Source organism: Bubalus kerabau, chromosome 12 (assembly GCF_029407905.1).
Source record: "Bubalus kerabau isolate K-KA32 ecotype Philippines breed swamp buffalo chromosome 12, PCC_UOA_SB_1v2, whole genome shotgun sequence".
In the NCBI taxonomy this organism is placed as follows: domain Eukaryota; kingdom Metazoa; phylum Chordata; class Mammalia; order Artiodactyla; family Bovidae; genus Bubalus; species Bubalus kerabau.
In genome coordinates, this window is record NC_073635.1 from 72,726,355 (window position 1) to 72,746,809 (window position 20,455).

A 20,455-nucleotide genomic window follows, 5' to 3' on the forward strand; every position below is an offset into this window, starting at 1 on the left:
TCCATGTTACTCTTTCCATACAGCTCGCCCTCTCCAGAAAAGTACCTAAATATATACCCATCCTGTTGGTTGGCAGAGCCATATAAAAAAGAACTATTGGGTATATATTTAGGTACTTTTGTTTAATTTTACTCTGAAGTTTTAGGAATTGCATTTAAAAAAAATAGATGTTTTATAATTACAATTCTGTATAAGTTTTCATGATTCCAAAATCAAGAAAAGGCTATTTTTAAAGAAGGCCAATATCCTTGTTAGATCTATTCCAATTCTCCTTCTCCTTTTAAAGATAACTTTTCAGGCTAATTTTAATTCATGTTTTATTCATAATTTTAAAATGTCTTTTCTGAACATTTTATTTTTCCTACTGTGCAAAATGAAAAATTTTAATTTCATCTCTATAATCTCTGGACATGAGTTTAGAAGGATTTTTTTTTTTTTAGTTTTTTTTTTAATTTAATTTAATTTTATTTTTTAACTTTACAATATTGTATTGGTTTTGCCAGATAACAAAATGAATCCGCCACAGGTATACATGTGTTCCCCATCCTGAACCCTCCTCCCGCCTCCCTCCCCATACCATCTCTCTGGCTCTACTACAAAGCCACAGTCATCAAGATAGTATGGTACTGGCACAAAGACAGAAATATAGATCAATGGAACAAAATAGAAAGCCCAGAGATAAATCCACGCACATACAGAAGGATTTTTCTAGAAGCATGAAATGTGCCATGGGACTCTGGTTAAAACTCTTTGTGACCCTTGTAACTCCTTCAGGGCAGGTCCATAGCCATTCCAGGCTCAGATGACATGACAGTGCAAGTGTGGAGGTTAGCAGATGCTTACCTGGGGTTAGTTTCTGCATCCAGAATCCACAGGGAGAGGAATCTTCAAGCTCTACCCTAATCAGTTGAATCTAAACCAGTTTCTGGAGACTGGACCTCGGGCATCAGAGTGCACTTATCCCCTCTCAGGTATGCTAAGGTGCAGTCAGGATGAAGACCACTGTGTAAAAGATGAGCGAAGGCTAGGATATCTAGAATCCTAATGGCTATGACTCCCCCAGATTCACTGCTTTTCCTCCTTATCTCTGGATTTTTCTCAACTCTACATTTTGTCACCTTTCCCCCAGTTCTAAAGATTAACTGCCTATTCATTTTTCCTACAAGCTCGCTCTTTTCTGCTTGAATGTTTTACTGAAGCATTTTTCTTGGATAGCTTGTTTCTATTTTCATGTGTTTTTTTTTTTTTTTCCCCCATGAATGAGATATGGGGAAATTGGGTAAGAAACATTAACATGGAGGAGGAATTCTATCCACCGTGAAAGTTCTAGCATCTAACCTAGCCATGCAAGAAGTTACCCTAAGAAGCAAGAGGTGGAACCCAATGTTAGGTGCTGTCAGAAGGGTGAATACCAAGGACTCTATCAAGAAATGTCTAACTCGAGCTTCCCTGGAAGTCCAGTGGTTAAGACTCTACGCCACCAATGCAGATGCCTCAGGATTTGATCCCTGGTCAGGGAACTAAGATTCTGCATGCCACATGACATGGCCAAAAAAGGAAAAAAAATCTGCCTCAGAGACTCAGACTCTCTGAGAACCTTGATTGATGAACGCTGTAGTATTAAATTAAGTTCTTTTAAAGATCCTTCATGATTTCAGAGTTGTGAAGAATTCTTGTGGAAGAGGAAAAACTATACTCAATTGGTTTGTGGAAAGAATAATCATGGGGTGGTCATAGATTGATGTCAAAGAGGAAGGGTTTAAGGGGGCAGTGTTTGACCCTGTTCCTGCTGATCAAGAAAATTTCAGTTTCATTAGATTCATGGTTGATAATGAATATTTTCTCAGTTGCTTTATTTCTTATTAATTGAAGGTGAGAATCAGGAATGTACAGATGAGAGAATTCCTTGGTGGTGTCTGCCCCACGTGTGGTGGGGGCAGCTCCTGGGAATGGTTACCACCAGTGTCTGTGTCCCAGGCACTCCTTGCCTCTCTGAGAGACCTTAAAGATAAATAGAGTGTTCTGAAATTGGACTTTTCCTTGGAATTAACACCACTGTTTCATTTGGAGTTAAAACTTGGAACAGAACATTGAGCATATGCAGGAGCTAATCTTCTGGTAGCTGGAAAATCTTTCACCTGGTTTGCCTCAGCCAGTTTTACCAAATGCCAGAAATGGAAACACTCACAGATTACAAATGCTGCTGCCAGCTCTCCTGTTAAATGACTCTTTATCTTTAACCTTTCCTTGTGTGTGGAGGTGATGGATTTCCTCAGTCTACCCTTGACGGCCTCAGTAACTCTTGTCCTGTGTGTTCTGGAAACTTTGAAGAATCATATTTAATATCTGTATTCTTATTCTCTATATGTACTTTGGGGTTTTGTTTTCACAGTTTTGTGCTAGTCACTATTTTGTTTTCTATTTTTTTGAGAGAAATTACTGGAAATTCTTCTCTACTTGCTGTTATTTTTCATATAGACTATAATATCAGTTTTCTATTTTCAATAGTTGTGACTTATGCCAGAATGGAAATTCCTTGTATGTTACACTTTTCGTCACTTCTCTGAATTGCCGTGGCTGCTCTTTGCGGAGGCAAAGTTGTGCATGTGTGCTCAGTCACTCAGTTGTGTCTGATTCTTTGTGATCCCATGGACTGTAGCCCACTAGCTTCCTCTGTCCAGAGGATTATCCCGGCAAACTACTAGAGTGGGTTGCCATTTCCTACTCCAGAGCATCTCCCCATCTCTGGAATCAAACCTGCATCTCCTGTGTCTCATGTATTGAGATGGATTCCTTTCCATTGGGCCATTGGAGGAAGTCCCAAAATAGTGCTTAAGGATAGCAAATGACTCTTCCCTCAAATTCCATCAGATCAAAGTAACAGTTCATGTTTGAAAACCTTTATCTTTTTGAAAATTTCTGTCCCAAATAAAGAATAATGATTATCAAGAAAAAGAGAAAAACAAAAAAAGAATTGGCAGATGAGTGAAAGATACCAGCCATTAACTGGCATTATACCTTATCGAGGCTGTTAGTTCAACTGTTTTTTTTTTTTTTTTTTTTTTAAGTATTTATTTATTTAGCTGTGCTAGGTCTTAGTTGCAGCATGTGGGATCTAGTTCCCTGACCAGGGTTTGGACCCAGGTCCCCTACATTGGGAGTGTGGAGGTATGGAGTCTTAGCCACTGGGCCACCAAGGAAGTCCCTCAACTGGATTATCAAATACTGTTTGTCAGTGAAAAAAATCCAGCTATGTTTAGGCAGTAGTAACCTGCCTTTATTTCCACTCTTTTTTTTTGCTGTATTTGTTGCATTTATTCATATTCTCTTTGGTGAGTGCTATTACTCTTATTTCTCCTATAATTACAAGGATGTTAACCTCAAATGGAGTGCTGAGTAGCAGGAAACAGTGATTCCCAAAGAGAATCACAAGTTTCGGGAAAGTCTGGAATGTCAGGTATTACTGCTGGGCTTCTGATGGTTTGTGGCTGCAGCACTGGACTGCCCTTGGCCATGCCTGGGCTGGGACTGCCTGTGTGTACAGTTTGATGTTCTTGCTTCTCTGTGTGGGCCTCCACATTTCCATCTCAGGAAACTATAAACAGTGTGTTTGGCAATCCATTGTATGAGGGCCTCTTCCACGAGCTCTCTATGCCTCTTGGGATGGATGACACTGGAAATGGATGATAACTGATCATTTTAGCTAGGTTCTGATCATCTTACTTATATTTCAGCTAAATAGTATTCCCTTTATCCTCTATAGCAGAGGGAGGTGGGAGGGGGGTTCAGAATGGGGAGCATGTGTACACCCGTGGCGGATTCATGTTGATGTATGGCAAAAGCAATAAATTATTGTAAAGTAATTAGCATCCAATTAAATAAATTTAAATTAAAAAAAGAAAAGAAAATTTCCATGACTTCATGGAAGGAGAACCAGTTGGTGTAGCCTTTGAACGTGTGTGTGTGCATGTGTATAGATCAAGACAGGAATATTGAGGCTTAATGAGGCACCCATATGAGGGACTGAGCCATCTTTTGGTAAATATCCTGATCAGACACTAGCTGGCCGAGGCGAAAATGCTTAATTATTTTGGTGTTTGGTGTTATGCATTCTCCTTCCCTTCCTCTTGTGTGTGGGTTCCTCAGGTTCAGAGAGATGGAAGAGAGCTATCAAAGCAAACCTGTCAGTTGCTTCCCTTGTCTGTGTTAGTAAGGCAGGATTGCCAAAAAGGAAAAGCCCTTCCTGAAAGATTTCCAAAAGTTTGGCATTTGGTCTTTTGAGGAGTCTGTGGAGGAAATGATGTTGAGGGCCAAGGTGTTTACTTTTGGTGACTTGGATTCTTTGAGTGTTTGGTTTTCCTTCATGGTGGAGAAGGAAGGGGACCTGGGGAGAAGGGGACCTTCAAGGGGTGACTAGAGAGAGAAAGCAGGTTGTGGGATGAAGTGGCTGTTTGGCAGGGTGGGTAAGAGTTGCTCTTTCTTTGCCTTTTTCTTTGGGAAAGCAGCTTGCTTTCCCTAAGTCTTATTCAGGGTGGAAGCCTCAGTGCACCCTGAATCAATTGGCTTAGGCCTTGGGGAAGAGAGGAGTGGTAACATTTCTTCCAAACCACTAACTGCAGTGGATGGTGGATGGAGAACCACGGAAGACATGATTTTTTAGCTTGGCCTCCACCGTGTTTAATTTTTAACTCCGAGGAACATTCTAACTTCTAGAGGGTAGAGGCATAGTGAGGCAGTGCTCTCGGGAGCTGAGAGCCTACAGACCTGCCAAGCCTGGTTTCTTTGTGGTACTCCAGCCAAAGCTGGTTTCCTTTCTCATGGTCTGCAGACATGTGGAGTTTGGGATGGAAAAGAGTGGATGTGTTTGTGCCAGTGTCTCAGTTCATAAAGATTCATGAAGAAGGTGATGAAAGTGTGTCTCCCATATGTGAGCTATGTTGACTTTCTATTGGGCTGGGACTTTGAGAGGACAGGGGACAGGGGCAGGCTGCCAGCAGGCTTGTTCCTGTGGAAGCAGATTTCTTCCTCTTCTTCTGCCACATTTTTCCTTATTCATCTTAAGCTCACTTGGTATTGTGACAAATGACTTCTAAAGCACTGGTTGTGATATTTATGCTGAGCATCCACCGAGTACTAAGCATAAGGTACTAAGGCTTTACTATCTTTGAATATAAAATTTTGACTTAAGGCTAAAACTGTTACCTGCTTGTCTTATAGGAGATAGTGAATCTGTATATTTTCTTTTAAATTAGCCACGAATATAGCATTTTGTCTGGACTGGAAGAAACACAAGCTGGAATCAAGATTTCTGGGAGAAATATCAATAACCTCAGATATGCAGATGACACCACCCTTATGGCAGAAAGTGAAGAGGAACTAAAAAGCCTCTTGATGAAAGTGAAAGTGGAGAGTGAAAAAGTTGACTTAAAGCTCAACATTCAGAAAACAAAGATCATGGCATCTGGTCCCATCACTTCATGGGAAATAGATGGGGAAACAGTGGAAACAGTGGCAGACTTTATTTTTTGGGGCTCCAAAATCACTGCAGATGGTGGCTGCAGCTATGAAATTAAAAGACGCTTACTCCTTGGAAGGAAAGTTATGACCAACCTAGATAGCATATTCAAAAGCAGAGACATTACTTTGCCAACAAAGGTCCGTCTAATCAAGGCTATGGTTTTTCCTGTAGTCATGTATGGATGTGGGAGTTGGACTGTGAAGAAGGCTGAGCACCGAAGAATTGATGCCTTTGAACTGTGGTGTTGGAGAAGACTCTTGAGAGTCCCTTGGACTGCAAGGAGATCCAACCAGTCCATTCTGAAGGAGATCAGCCCTGGGATTTCTTTGGAAGGGATGATGCTGAAGCTGAAACTCCAGTACTTTGGCCACCTCATGTGAAGAGTTGACTCATTGGAAAAGACTCTGATGCTGGGAGGGATTGGGGGCAGGAGGAGAAAGGGACGCCAGAGGATGAGATGGCTGGATGGCATCACTGACTCGATGGACGTGAGTCTGGGTGAACTCCAGGAGTTGGTGATGGACAGGGAGGCCTGGTGTGCTGCGATTCATGGGGTCGCAAAGAGTCGGACAGAACTGAACAACTGAACTGAGCTGAACTGATAGCATTTTGTCAAAATGTATTTCTAACATGCTATGCTAAAAGTAAATCTTGTGTTAAGAAAAACTGACATTTCTAATTAAGGCTTTTTTCTTTTCTTTTAGGAAGGCACCAGAGTAGTTCAACCCATATTTTTGGGGAAAATGATTAGTTATGTTGAAAACTATGATCCCAATGATTCTCCTGCTTTGCACGAAGCCTACGGCTACGCGGCAGGGCTGAGCACCTGCGTGCTCGTGTGGGCCGTTCTGCACCACTTGTACTTCTACCACATGCAGCGTGTGGGGATGAGGCTGAGAGTAGCCGTGTGCCACATGATCTACCGCAAGGTGAGTGTCGCTCGGTACCACGGTGTGTACCTCCCTTGAGGGATCAGCAACATTTAGGGAAAGTTCTCTGTAAACTAAAAATTTCCTAACTGAGATTGTTTACACCTTCTTAGAGAAGCTTGCTTTTGCATCAAGCCAAGTTTGTTGAAGCAAACTTTACTAATAATGAAAGGTTTTCTTTGAAATCAAGTGAGGGCTGCTGTTGATAACTTTTAGCCATAGGGTGTTGCATAATACCCACTAAATTTGTAATATTAAATAATATTAAATTATATTTTTTAAATGTTACATTAATATTTAAAAATAAGTATCAATATTATCAAGCATATTTTGAATGTCTTCATACCTAAATCTCATAGTGTTGTTTATGGAAATTTTTTGTTGTTGTTCATTAAAATCTTAATTTATATCAAATATTTATTTAAAAGTGAACTTCACAGATTGGATCTATAAAACTATATCTCGAAGCAGAGAATGTATTTGAGAAAGGGAATGATTATAATTTTAAAAGACCCATCTAATTATATTCAATATAATTGTGTTAGAGAAAAATATAAAGAATTCATGCCAAATATAGACTCACTCACTATATTATATAGATGTGATTGTTGTTAATTGTTTCAGAGAAAATAGTAGGGTATTTGAGATAAAACTTGAAATTTAACATTGTTTCATTCATTCTAGAGAGAATTTGTTGCTCTTCATTTAAGCTATTTATCTTTAGTATTCATCATAGCACTTTTAATAAGAACTGATTTAATGTGTTCAGTGATTTTATATTGAGGAATGCCCCGAAATTATTCCATAGTTTACCCTAAACTAGTATAACAGGAATAAGGATTTCAGATGTCTTTACAAAGGTATTGCTACAGATATATTGGTGTCAAGAGCTGAAGGGCTCTGTATAAACTTGATCCTGTATACCTCTTTGCCATACTGTTGCTTGAAAAAAAAAAAAATCCTTATTTGACTGTATTATAGTGTTGAAAATTTCTTAGAGAGTAGATCTTAAGTATTCTCACCACACATGTAAAATAAGACAATTATATTAGGTAGTAGATACTTGAAGTGGCTTTACTATAGTACTCATTTCCCAATGTATATTTCTATAAAAGCTACATGTGGTAACCTTAAACATATATAATTTTCATTAATATAGTCCTCATTGAAAGATAAAATTGAACAGCTTAAATTGAAAATATTGCTTCTTTTACCTGATTGCTGCTTATCTAGAACTTCCATTACTTTGGGATACTTCTATCAGCAGAAAGTGAGATGTCATCTCATCTCTCCTTTAGCAGAGTCTTGTACATCTCGGGACTGTATGAACCTGGAGACCTGGCATCTCACTGTCTTGTTTGGTAGCAGCATCTGAGTTGGTTTCCTTCTGGGTGATGAGGAAATTGCAGTGGTGCCTGCACATTCCAGTCAGGGGTCTTCACTGTCATTTATCATCATCTTTGTTATTCTGTTGCATCTTTAACCATTTAGGAGATGGATACTCAGATTTCCCCACCAATTGGCTAAATGTTTGTCTTTTCAGATCATGCTTAACTCTCATATGAATGATAGTTGCTCAGTTGTGTCCCACCCTTTGTTTTGTGACCCCACAGACCATAGCCTGCCAGGCTTCTCTGTCCATGGGTTTCTTCAGGCAAGAATACTGGATTGGGTTGCCATTTCCTTCTCTGTAACTCTCATAATAATTACAAAATTTTTTTACCAGAACTGCATTGTGAAAGCTTTAAGTTAGGTGTGAGGTGATGGTGTACTCAAAGCTCACTCTTTGCTGCACAGATGAGCCATTGTCCACTTGTTTTTCTTCCTCTTCCCTCTAACACTTTGAAATCTTGCTTTTTGGAAATGTGATCTGACCTGGCACATTGGCTTATGTGAATGTAAACATCTCCCAAGATGTCATTTGCTGGCTTAATTATACCCAAAAGATGGTTCCTATATGAAGTCAGAAATTGTGGGGATTACACCATTGACATAATCTGAAATTCCAAAATCATTGGAAAGACAAATTTCCTTGGCACAGCCTTGCATCTAGACTCCTCCTGTTACAGAAACAAGACACTTCTTTCAGTTTACAGGTGGACTGATTCCTTAGGACCCAAAAACTGGTACGACAGAGCAGCTCTGAAAAGCCCCTCTGAACATTTGTGGTTCGTCTTGGGCCCCATCTTCTAATCCCTGGTCCTGGGAAGAAATCAGGTCAAGTGTTAGAAATGGAGCGGCTGCTAAGCTCGTAGCTGTAGTTTGTCTACACCGTGGATCCCAGGCTGGGGCAGGTCTCCAGGGGATCTCTATGGCTGCACATCTGCCACTCCTAACATGGCCCATTCAGCATTTTCGTGCTCTTTTCAGAGGAATTTTGAATGATTCTGTGGAAGGTATATATGAAAATGACCTGTCATTTATTTATTAATACATTGTCACAGATTTGGTAAAGTTACTTCTGGCTTTTGATTACTGATCTTTTCTTATTGTGGTGAAATATACACAGCATAAAGTTTACCATTTTCACTCCTTTTCAGTGCAGCATTTAGTGTCATTAGGTACATTCTCATTGTGTGGCCATCACCGTTATCCATCTCTGGAACTTTTTGTTTTTCCCAAGCTGAACCTCTGCTCCCATTAAACACTAACTCCCCGACTCCTCTCCCCTCACCCAGCACCGTTCCACTTCTTCTCTATGTGAATTTGACTACCTTAGTACCTCGTATAAGTGGAACCATACAGCGTTTGTCATTTTGTGTGAGGCTTATGTTCTGTAGCACGATGTCATCAAGGTTCATCCATGTTGTGGCAGGTGTCAGAATTTAATTCCTTTTTAAGGCTGAGTAATATTCCATTATAGGTCTATACAACATTCTGTGTATTTGCTCATCTGTCAATGGACAGTTGTTTCCACCTTTTAGGTATTGTGGACATAGCTGCTGTGAATATGAGTGCAAAAATTGTCTGTTCAAGTTTGTGTTTTTAGTTTTTTTGAGTATACCCTTAGTATAATTGTTGTATTTTATGATAACTTCATGTTTAATTTTTGAGCAACTTCCATATTCTCTTCCATTGTGGTTATATTATTTTACATTCTCACTTGATCTTTGGTTTTCTTCTTTAACTTGAGAAGTAAACGAAACATTTTTATAAAGTATGACATTGTGTTTGGATTGGTGGCTCCAGTTGGTGGTCTGTTGAAGCAGCTCCTGGTGTCTTTTCAGTTTTCTCTGATCTCTAGGGCCATTTTTCTTACTAAATAAAGGGATTTGGCAACACGGGTTGTAGTTTTCATAAAGTCAGCAGATTGGCATTAAGACCACAGTTTCCTCACAGGAACAGTGTTTTGAACATTATACTCATTCATTTCAGAATGAAAACACTAAGCCCAAAGTGTTTAAATATTATCACCTAGAGAATTAATGATTGAGTCCAGATTTAGAGTCCAAGTCTCCAAATTTCCTTCTTTAAATTACCCTCTCTGCTCTCATCTAATTTGGCTCAAAATTATTTAGTTGGCTCTTAAGTGTAAACCTACACCCTTTACCCTTCAGACAGGTCCACGTTCACTGAAACAGGGGGTGGATTTTGCTTCTACCTCCTCTTCCTCCCTTTGCCGTCCTTGCTGGCGGGGCTGCCACCACACTAAGTTAAAGGCTGAAGAAGGGTCCCTACAGCCCCGCTTTCAGGGGTCATTCTGCTTCTGCTGACACCACTCAAGACCCCAGGAACACATGCTCCATTGTGTTATGTTCTAAGATGACTTGGTATCACCTTAGGAATCCAGTTCTCTGTCTCCCTCTCTCATTTCAGGCACTTCGCCTAAGTAGCTCGGCCATGGGGAAGACCACCACAGGCCAGATAGTCAACTTGCTGTCCAACGATGTGAGCAGATTTGACCAGGTGAGCTGCCCCTGAGGGATCCTCTTCCATGTCCTGTTCTCACTGGGTTCAGCTTATTGGGATGCCAGGTGCCAGGGTTTGGTGTTGGCCAGGATTCCATTGAGGATGTAAGATGAAGGTTCTATTTATCCAACTTTCATTTCTCTGTGTGCAACTTAGATGTAATTATATGTATTGTTATGTAAATGAGAATTTTGTTTTTCTAATAATAGATGGGCAGCAGTGTTCTTGCCCAGCTTTGGTAGTGTCCCTAGGGGTCCTCCTGGCATGGCCCTCCTTGGCACGTGGTGTGGGTGTCGCTGGACAGTCTTCCTCCTCCTCTAGTTGATGAAGGCCTGGTGGGAGGGATTGTTCTTTCCCCTGTGCCCTATTCAATGTCTGCTGCGTAGAAAGCCTGTGAGGAACAATGCCAAGTAAGTGGTTCCCAGCCAAAGACAACCTACCCTCTGCTGTCACCTTCACAGTCTTTCTTCCATTGACCTTATGCATAGATGACATGACCCAGGGCATTGTAGCTATTGGTCAGATCTGTGTTGCACCAGATACTTCCCTTTCAAGTATTCATTCATCAAACATGAAGTAAGGCCCCTACTCACTTCCAGAGTTCAACAAAGCTTAGTTTCTTCCATGTATAAGCCACAGCCTATCAAGGAGGTAAATATACCAGTAATTACTGGAGAGAGTGGTAGGTACCATAAGATAGGCTTTCCTGGGATGCCACGGTTCCCCAGAGGAGTTGGGGGCTAAATTCTAGGACAGAGATCATTTGGGGAAGCCCTGGGATTTCTTTAGAAGGAATGATGCTAAAGCTGAAACTCCAGTACTTTGGCCACCTCATGTGAAGAGTTGACTCATTGGAAAAGACTCTGATGCTGGGAAAGATTGAAGGCAGGAGGAGAAGGGCACGACAGAGGATGAGATGGCTGGATGGCATCACTGACTCGATGGACGTGAGTCTGGGTGAACTCCGGGAATTGGTGATGGACATAGAGGCCTGGCGTGCTGTGATTCATGGGGTCACAAAGAGTTGGACACGACTGAGTGATTGAACTGAACTGAACTGAACTGAGCTTATCTGTGTTGTGGACAAAATCCACATCTTCCTTCAGTGCTGCTGGTCTGATTCTCCTGGGACGTCCCAGGAGATGTGCTGCCCCTGAAATATGTCATCTGGGGTAGACACTTTGATTTCTGCTTTAGCAGGTTTAAAGCCCACTGAGATAATTTCTGTTTAGTTTCCTTTTGTTCCTTCAGAGCATATTGTTTCCACACTGTATCCTTATTGGTTTTTATACCATTGTAAGAAGGCTTTGTCTTTCTCTCTTTAAGGTAATGATGTTCTTGCACTATCTGTGGGTGGGGCCACTGCAGGCTATGGCAGTGACTGCCCTGCTCTGGATGGAAATAGGAATATCATGTCTTGCTGGGATGGCAGTTCTCATTATTCTTCTGCTTTTGCAAAGCTGCTTTGGGACATTGTTTTCATCATTCTGGTAAGAGAAACACTGGTTTTAAAAATTGATAATATATAGGTTTTATTCCTAGTTTTTTTAAGGAATCTCCATACCATCTTCCATAGTGGCTATATCAATTTACATTCCCACCAACAGTACAAGAGCATTCCCTTTTCCCCACACCCTCTCCAGCATTTATTGTTTGTAGACTTCTTGATGATGGCCATTCTGACTGGTGTGAGGTGATATCTCATTGTAGTTTTGATTTACATTTCTCTAATAATGAGCGCTGTTGAGCATCTTCTCATGTGTTTGTTAGCCATCTGTATGTCTTCCTTGGAGAAATGTCTGTTTAGGTCTTTTCCCACTTTTTGACTGGGTTGTTTGTGTTTCTGGTATTGAGTTATATGAACTGCTTGTATATTTTGGAAATTAATCCTTTGTCTGCTGTTTCATTTGCTATTACTTTTTCCCATTTTGAGGGTTGTCTTTTCACCTTGCTTATAGTTTCCTTTGCTGTGCAAAAGCTTTTAAGTTTAATCAGGTCCCTCTTGTTTACTTTTGTTTTTATTTCCATTACTCTAGGAGGTGAGTCAGAGAAGAACTTGCTTAGATTTATGTCATCGAGTGTTGGGCCTATGTTTTCCTCTAAGAGTTCTATAGTTTCTGATCTTACATTTAGGTCTTTAATCCATTTTGAGTTTATCTTTGTGTATGTTGTTCTGACCCAGCAATCCCACTACTAGACATATACCCTGAGGAAACCAAAATTGAAAAAGACACATGTATCCCATTGTTCATTGCAGCACTATTTACAAAAGTACAACATGGAAGTGACCTAGATTTCCATCAACAAATGAATGGAAAATGAAATTATGGTACATATACACAATGGAATATTACTCAGCCATGAAAAGGAATGCCTTTGAGTCAGTTCTAATAAGGTAGATGAGTGTAGAACCTGTTATACAGAGTAAAGTAAGTCAGAAAGAGAAAGATAAATATCATATTCTAATGCATATACATGGAATCTAGAAAAATGGTACTGAAAAATTTACCTACAGGGCAGCAGTGGAGAAATAGACATAGAGAATAGACTCGTGGTCATGGGGAGAGGGGAGAAGAGGGTGAGATATATGGAGAGAGTAACATGGAAACCTACAGTACCATGTGTAAAATAGATAGCCAACAGGAATTTGCTCTATAGCTAAGAAACTTAAACAGGGGCTCTAGATCAATCTAGAGGGGTAGGATGGGGAGGGAGATGAGAGGCAAGTTCAAAAGGGAGGGGATATATGTATACCTATGGCTGATTCATGTTGAGATTTGATAGAAAACAACAAAATTCTGTAAAGCAATTATCCTTCAATAAAAAGATTTAAAAAATTGATAATATGTAATTGGTAATCTGTGGTCATGTATGGATGTGAGAGTTGGGCTGTGAAGAAGGCTGAGCGCTGAAGAATTGATGCTTTTGAACTGTGGTGTTGGAGAAGACTCTTGAGAGTCCCTTGGACTGCAAGGAGATCCAATCAGTCCATTCTAAAGGAGATCAGCCCTGGGATTTCTTTGGAAGGGATGATGCTAAAGCTGAAACTCCAGTACTTTGGCTACCTCATGCGAAGAGTTGACTCATTGGAAAACACTCTGACGCTGGGAGGGATTGGGGGCAGGAGGAGAAGGGGACAACAGAGGATGAGATGGCTGGATGGCATCACTGACTCGAAGGATGTGAGTCTGAGTGAACTCTGGGAGTTGGTGATGGACAGGGAGGCCTGGAGTGCTGCAATTCATAGGGTCGCAAAGAATCGGACACAACTGAGCGACTGATCTGATCTTATCTGATCTGAATTGGTAACATCACAGTTGCTGTTATTCAAAAACAAGACCAACACCTTCTCTAGTCTCTTCTTTGTGTGGGTTGTAGACCCTTCAGACTCAGCCAGTGGAGGCTCCAACCTTATGCTGAAGGCCCGTCTTGAAACAGGAACAGTGAAAGCATTCGCTAGCTCCTCTTGGCACCGTATCTGAATAAGTAGTGTCCTTCAGCAGAATTTGCCCATGTCCAAGTTATTTAAATATTGTTAAATAGTAATAATCTTGTAGGCCCATTTTTCACTGCATATATTTTTGTTATGCTTGTGTTGGAGCCTTTTCAGGTATTTATGTTCATGTTTCCATTAAGTTATAAGCACCCCAAGGGCTGATCTCCATTGTGTCTTTATGAAGCCCCACATTCACAGCAGCACATGTGATAGAAAAGTGGCTGGTGGTGAAGAGCCTTCTTCTGCTGAGTTAGACCTGAAGCAGGTCCCAGAGAGTTGGAGGTGGTTGGTTTTCAGGTGATGGAGATGTTGTGCTGCTTGAAGTTCACTGAGTTCTTGTGTGTGTGCAGGTCTGTGCTTGGTGTCTTTCTTTATTTGGAATTTCCTTTCCTGTCTTTGCTGTGGAGAGATGTTCCTTATCCTTCGAGGCCCTGTTCCAGTGCTACCAAGCCGCTGAAGCTCTTCTTGTTGGGAATTAACAAGTCCCATCTTTTCTGCTCCCCAGAACTTCTCTCCTTTTTCATTGCACATTGTCTTCCTGCATGTCTTTCTGCCTTCCCTACCTGTGACCTCCTTGAGCAGATAGATGGTTTGTATCTGACTCATTTCAGGTCTTCCCTAGCCAAAGCTGCACATTCTCCAAGTTACTTCTCGAAATGAGATGAATGGTTGACTTCTTAATTGAAGCCTTCTTCTCCATTTGTACTTTGAGTAGAATCTGCCTGTGTTCTAAGTGCAAAAAAGCTGTAGAGAACTATTTGCTTCCTGGCCACCACCTGCCACCCCCGCCCCCATGCCCACTACTGCTGTTGCTAAGGAAAGTTGGGCTGTGGTCACTAAAGCTCATCTGTCACGTCTGTCTCCTCAGGAGTAAGACCTCAGCTCTCACAGACGACAGGATCAAGACCATGAGCGAAGTCATAACTGGCATCAGAACAATAAAAGTGAATGCCTGGGAAAAGTCATTTATAGACCTTATTACCAGACTGAGAAGGTAAGTTTATATATATAGATGTCACTCCATATTTTCATTCTTTATTTCCTATTTACTGGATGCTTTAGATGTCTTACCAAAGAAGTATTTAAGTTCACCAATACTTACTATTCACTGCATCATCCATGTGTTACAGGAAGGTTAAGGAGAATGGTGGAGACATCATTTAACCTGCTCTTCCATTTACCATATTCTCAAAGGAAAAAATACATATGCTTCTTAGTTGTATAGAAATGAAATTCTAAGTAGTTCTGAAAACCTCAAATCTCAATAATCAATGTCTTTAAGATAGTATTCGAGACAATGACATTCAAATTAAGATTGTAATTTATGTTGATGGCCCATAAATGAGGAGATTATAGAGATTGGTGTACCTATATTGAGCCAAACTATATGAATCACTATTTTTTTTAATTAATTTATTTTTTATTGAAGGATAATTGCCTTACAGAATTTTGCTGTTTTCTGTCAAACCTCAACATGAATCAGCCATAGGTATACAAATATCCCTTCCCTTTTGAACCTCCCTCCCATCTCTCTTTATTCTTCGTTGTTGTGATTAGTCAGTCATATCCCACTCTTTTGTGACCCCATGGACTGTAGCTCACCAGGCTCCTCTGTCCATGGAATTTCCCAGGCAGGAATACCGGAGAGGTTGCCATTTCCTTCTCCAGAGGATATTCCTGACCGAGGGATTGAACCTGTGTTTCTGCATTGCAGGTGGATTCTTTATCACTAACAAGTTCATGAATCACTATTATTCATTTCAAAAGGAGCTATGAAAACACTGTTCCTTTCGTTTTGCTTCATGTTTGTAGACTATTTTTCCATCTTTTATTTAAATATCTTATGAGCATTTCTCTGACCCCACCTTGTCACCTCTGACTTTGCACCTTTCTGGGGAGCGCCCCCCTGCCCCGCTGCTGGGAATACACTCCCATGTTCCTTCTTCTTTGGCCTCCTCCAAGCCTGACCAACTCTAACTCATCTTCTCAGGGTCCATGTGTGTGTGACTTGCCCTGACTCCACTGCTCTGGGTTACATGCCTCTGCTCTGAGCTCCCATGGGAGCTGTGCTGACCGTCTCTGTCTATTGTCTCCCAATTTTGTGGTTGCTAATTCTCTTCCCCCACAGGTTCATGAGCCCCTGGAGGGGACAGGTTGTGTCTTTCTGTGGGGAGACCAGCACAGGACTTGTGATTATGAATGCTTGTTGAATGAATGTTGAATCCCGTCTGATTGACCCAGAATGTTTGAAAGTGTGATTTAATCCTCCCCTTACTTAAAAGAGTGAAGTGATGATGAAATCTGTGGTCCTGGTGTTGGGGCAGACTCCTGGGTGTGCACTATGCTAATGTCTCCATGATGTGAGGGATAGTTTATTTTAATCTGTGTCTACTCCCTAGAAAAGGGCCACTCATGTGGGGCACTGAATTCATGTCTTGTATGTTGATGCTTCTTTTAAATCCTATATCCTACTTTCTTTTCTAGGAAGGAAATTTCCAAGATTCTGAGACGTTCCTACCTTCGGGGCATGAATATGGCAATATTTTTCGCTGTGAGCAAAATCATGATTTTTGTCACCTTCATCACCAATGAGCTCCTTGACAACCTGATCACAGCCAGCCAGGTGTTTGTGGTGGTGACGCTGTTCGAGGCTCTGCGGTTCTCGAGCACCCTCTACTTCCCCATGGCCATCGAGAAGGTGTCAGAGGCCGTTGTCAGCATCCAAAGAATCAAGGTTTAGTGAAAAATAACTTTTTAAAGTTATAGCTGGATTTTACCTAAAATACCTCCTTCTATGTAGTGTCACTGTGTGCCAGTTAGGTGAGATGTAACTCTTTCAGTGCCAAGCTGGCAGTCTTTCAAAGTGTATGTACTTCCGTCTTTTCTTAGTGTGTTAAAAGTATCATAAGATCCATGAATGGGAAAGACTAGAGATTTGTTCAAGAAAATTAGAGATAACAAGGGAACATTTCATGCAAAGATGGACTCAATAAAGAACAAAAATGGTATGGACCTAACAGAAGCAGAAGATGTTAAGAAGAGGTGGCAAGAATACACAGAAGAACTCTACAAAAAAAGATCTTCATGACCCAGATAATCACGATGGGGTGATCACTCACCTAGAGCCAGACATTCTGGAATGTGAAGTCAACTGGTCCTTAGGAAGCATCACTATGAACAAAGCTAGTGGAGGTGATGGAATTCTAGTTGAGCTATTTCATATCCTAAAATATAATGCTGTGAAAGTGCTGAACTCAATATGTCAGCAAATTTGGAAAACTCAGCAGTGGCCAGAGGCCTGGAAAAGCTCAGGTTTCATTCCAATCCCAAAGAAAGGCAATGCCAAAAAATGCTCAAACTACCGCAGAATCGCACTCATCTCACATGCTAGTAAAGTAATGCTCAAAATTCTCCAAGCCAGGCTTCAGCAATACGTAAATCATGAAATTCCAGATGTTCATGCTGGTTTTAGAAAAGGCAGAGGAACCAGCGATCAAATTGCCAACATCCTCTGGATCATCGAAAAAGCAAGAGAGTTCCAGAAAAACATCTATTTCTGCTTTACTGACTATGCCAAAGCCTTTGACTGTGTGGATAACAATAAATTGTGGAAAATTCTGAATGAGATGGGAATACCAGACCATCTGATCTGCCTCTTGAGAAATTTGTATGCAGGTCAGGAAGCAACAGTTAGAACTGGACATGGAACAACAGACTGGTTCCAAATAGGAAAAGGAGTACATCAAGGCTGTATATCGTCACCCTGTTTATTTAACTTATATGCAGAGTACATCATGAGAAACCCTGGGCTGGAAGAAGCACAAACTGGAATCAAGATTGCCGGGAGAAATATCAATAACCTCAGATATGCAGATGACACTACCCTTATGGCAGAAAGTGAAAAGGAACTAAAAAGCCTCTTGATGAAAGTGAAAGTGGAGAGTGAAAAAGTTGGCTTAAAGCTCAACATTCAGAAAACGAAGATCATGGCATCTGGTCCCATCACTTCGTGGGAAATAGATGGGGAAACAGTGGAAACAGTGTCAGACTTTATTTTTGGGGGCTCAAAAATCACTGCAGATGGTGACTGCAGCCATGAAATTAAAAGACGCTTACTCCTTGGAAGGAAAGTTATGACCAACCTAGATAGCATATTCAAAAGCAGACATTACTTTGCCAAAAAAGGTTCATCTAGTCAAGACTATGGTTTTTCCTGTGGTCATGTATGGATGTGAGAGTTGGACTGTGAAGAAGGCTGAGTGCGGAAGAATTGATGCTTTTGAACTGTGGTGTTGGAGAAGCCTCTTGAGAGTCCCTTGGACTGCAAGGAGATCCAACCAGTCCATTCTGAAGGAAATTGGCCCTGGGATTTCTTTGGAAGGGATGATGCTGAAGCTGAAACTCCAGTACTTTGGCCACCTCATGCGAAGAGTTGACTCATTGGAAAAGACTCTGATGCTGGGAGGGATTGGGGGCAGGAGGAGAAGGGGATGACAGAGGATGAGATGGCTGGATGGCATCACTGACTCGATGGACGTGAGTGTGAGTGAACTCCGGGAGTTAGTGATGGACAGGGAGGCCTGGCGTGCTGCGATTCGTGGGGTCTCAAAGAGTCAGACACGATTGAGTGACTGATCTGATCTGATCTGATGCAGGTTAGGAAGCAACAGTTAGAACTAATCATGGAACAACAGACTGGTTCCAAATAGGAAAAGGAGTACATCAAGGCTGTATATTGTCACCTTGCTTATTTAACTTACATGCAGAGTATCTCATGAGAAACGTTGGGCTGGATGAAACACAAGCTGAAATCAAGATTGCAGGGAGAAATATCAATAACCTCAGATATGCAGATGAAACCACCCTTATGGCAGAAAGTGAAGAGGAACTAAAGAGCCTCTTGATGAAAGTGAAAGAGGAGAGTGAGAAAGTTGACTTAAAGCTCAACATTCAGAAAACTAAAATCATGGCATCTGGTCCCATCACTTCATGGCAAATAGATAGAGATACACTGGAAACAGTGGCAGACTTTATTTTTTTTTGGGGGGGGGCTACAAAATCACTGCAGAGGGTGACTGCAGTCATGAAATTAAAAGATGCTTACTTCTTGAAAGGAAAGATTTGACCAACCTAGCAAAATATTAGAAAACAGACATTACTTTGCCAACAAAGGTCCATCTAGTCAAGGCTATGGTTTTTCCAGTAGTCATGTATGCATGTGAGAGTTGGACTATAAAGAAAGTTGAGCACTGAAGAATAGATTCATTTGAACTGTAGTGTTGGAGAAGACTCTTGTAAAGTCCCTTGTACAGCAAGTGGATCCAACCAGTCCATCCTAATGGAGATCAGTTCTGGGTGTTCATTGGAAGGACTGATGTTGAAGCTGAAACTCCAATACTTTGACAACCGGATGTGAAGAGATGACTCATTTGAAAAGACCCTGATGCTGGGAAAGACTGAAGACGGGAGGAGAAGGGAATGACAGAGGATGAGATGGTTGGATGGCATCACCGACTCAATGGACATGAGTTTAGCTAAACTCTGGGAATTGTTGATGGACAGGGAGACCTGGCATGTTGCAGTCCATGAGGTCGCAAAAAGTCGGACACAACTGAGTACCTGAACTGAACTGAAGATCCGTGCTCATTTAGCAGTAGTAGTATTAATAGCAGCAACACAGGCCTTTGCCATGCAGTGATAGCTGCAGGACGATTCAAATGTCTAAAAGCAGGCGATGCAAACAAATTGCATCTCCTGTGCTGACTGGAACGTCTAGGCAGTAATGGTGCACAGTCCTGGGGTGACTTGGATTCCTCTCTGGTCTGGGAGGGGAAGAATTTGCTGAGAAGTCCCTGTTCCCTGGACAGGAAGTGTGGCCTCAGATTCACTTAGTTCTCTGTGTTTAAAACTGGATTCTTTCCACCAAAGATGTCTTATTGTTGATTTCTGATCTCTGCATTTTTGTTCCTGTTCTTCTTTTACTTCGTGTCTAAGCCTCTCTCTAGCTGCCCTCATCCTTTCAAATGTGTGATTCCCACCATGCCTGTTGTCTCCTTTTTAAAACTAACTGTCCCTAAATAGTTAGGGGTAAATAATTTTTATCATGAAGACAAGGGCCTGGCACACAGTAGGTGCTCAAATATTTCTGTTTAAAATGAAGATTAAATCGTCTCTGTGAAAATGAATGATTTATTATGCGGGCTTCCCTGGTGGCTCAGCGGTTAAAGCGTCTGCCTGGAATGCGGGAGACCTGGGTTCGATCCCTGGGTCGGGAAGATCCCCTGGAGAAGGAAATGGCAACCCATTCTAGTATTCTTGCCTGGAGAATCCCATGGAGGGAGGAGCCTGGTAGGCTACAGTCCATGGGGTCGCAAAGAGTCGGACATGACTAAGCGATTTCACTTTCACTTCATAAGCCCAAGAAGTCTATTTTTCTCTAAACGATGAAGGGGGACCCATGTTCTTGGCACTGAATGATTCCCATAGGATTGTGAAAGATTTTAACTTCAAAGCACTAAAACTTTTCAGTGACTTTTGCATCCAGTAAAATGTGTCTCTGAGGTTATCTTATTCACAGAGCAGCTTTAGGTTTTCCATTACCAC

The 20,455-nt window shown here is 41.3% G+C and overlaps 1 protein-coding gene across 3 annotated transcripts in view; it reads left to right on the forward strand.

Annotated features, from left to right (window-relative positions):
* LOC129624648 (ATP-binding cassette sub-family C member 4-like) overlaps positions 1–20,455 on the forward strand; it is a 174,094-nt gene that overhangs the window by 17,335 nt on the left and 136,304 nt on the right. For all 3 annotated transcript variants that reach the window (XM_055542802.1, XM_055542800.1, XM_055542803.1), the window contains exons 4-8: positions 6,223–6,447; positions 10,264–10,353; positions 11,683–11,846; positions 14,721–14,846; positions 16,337–16,586. In XM_055542802.1, coding sequence (XP_055398777.1) covers positions 6,223–6,447; positions 10,264–10,353; positions 11,683–11,846; positions 14,721–14,846; positions 16,337–16,586 — 855 coding nt within the window. The remainder of the gene's footprint in view (positions 1–6,222; positions 6,448–10,263; positions 10,354–11,682; positions 11,847–14,720; positions 14,847–16,336; positions 16,587–20,455) is intronic.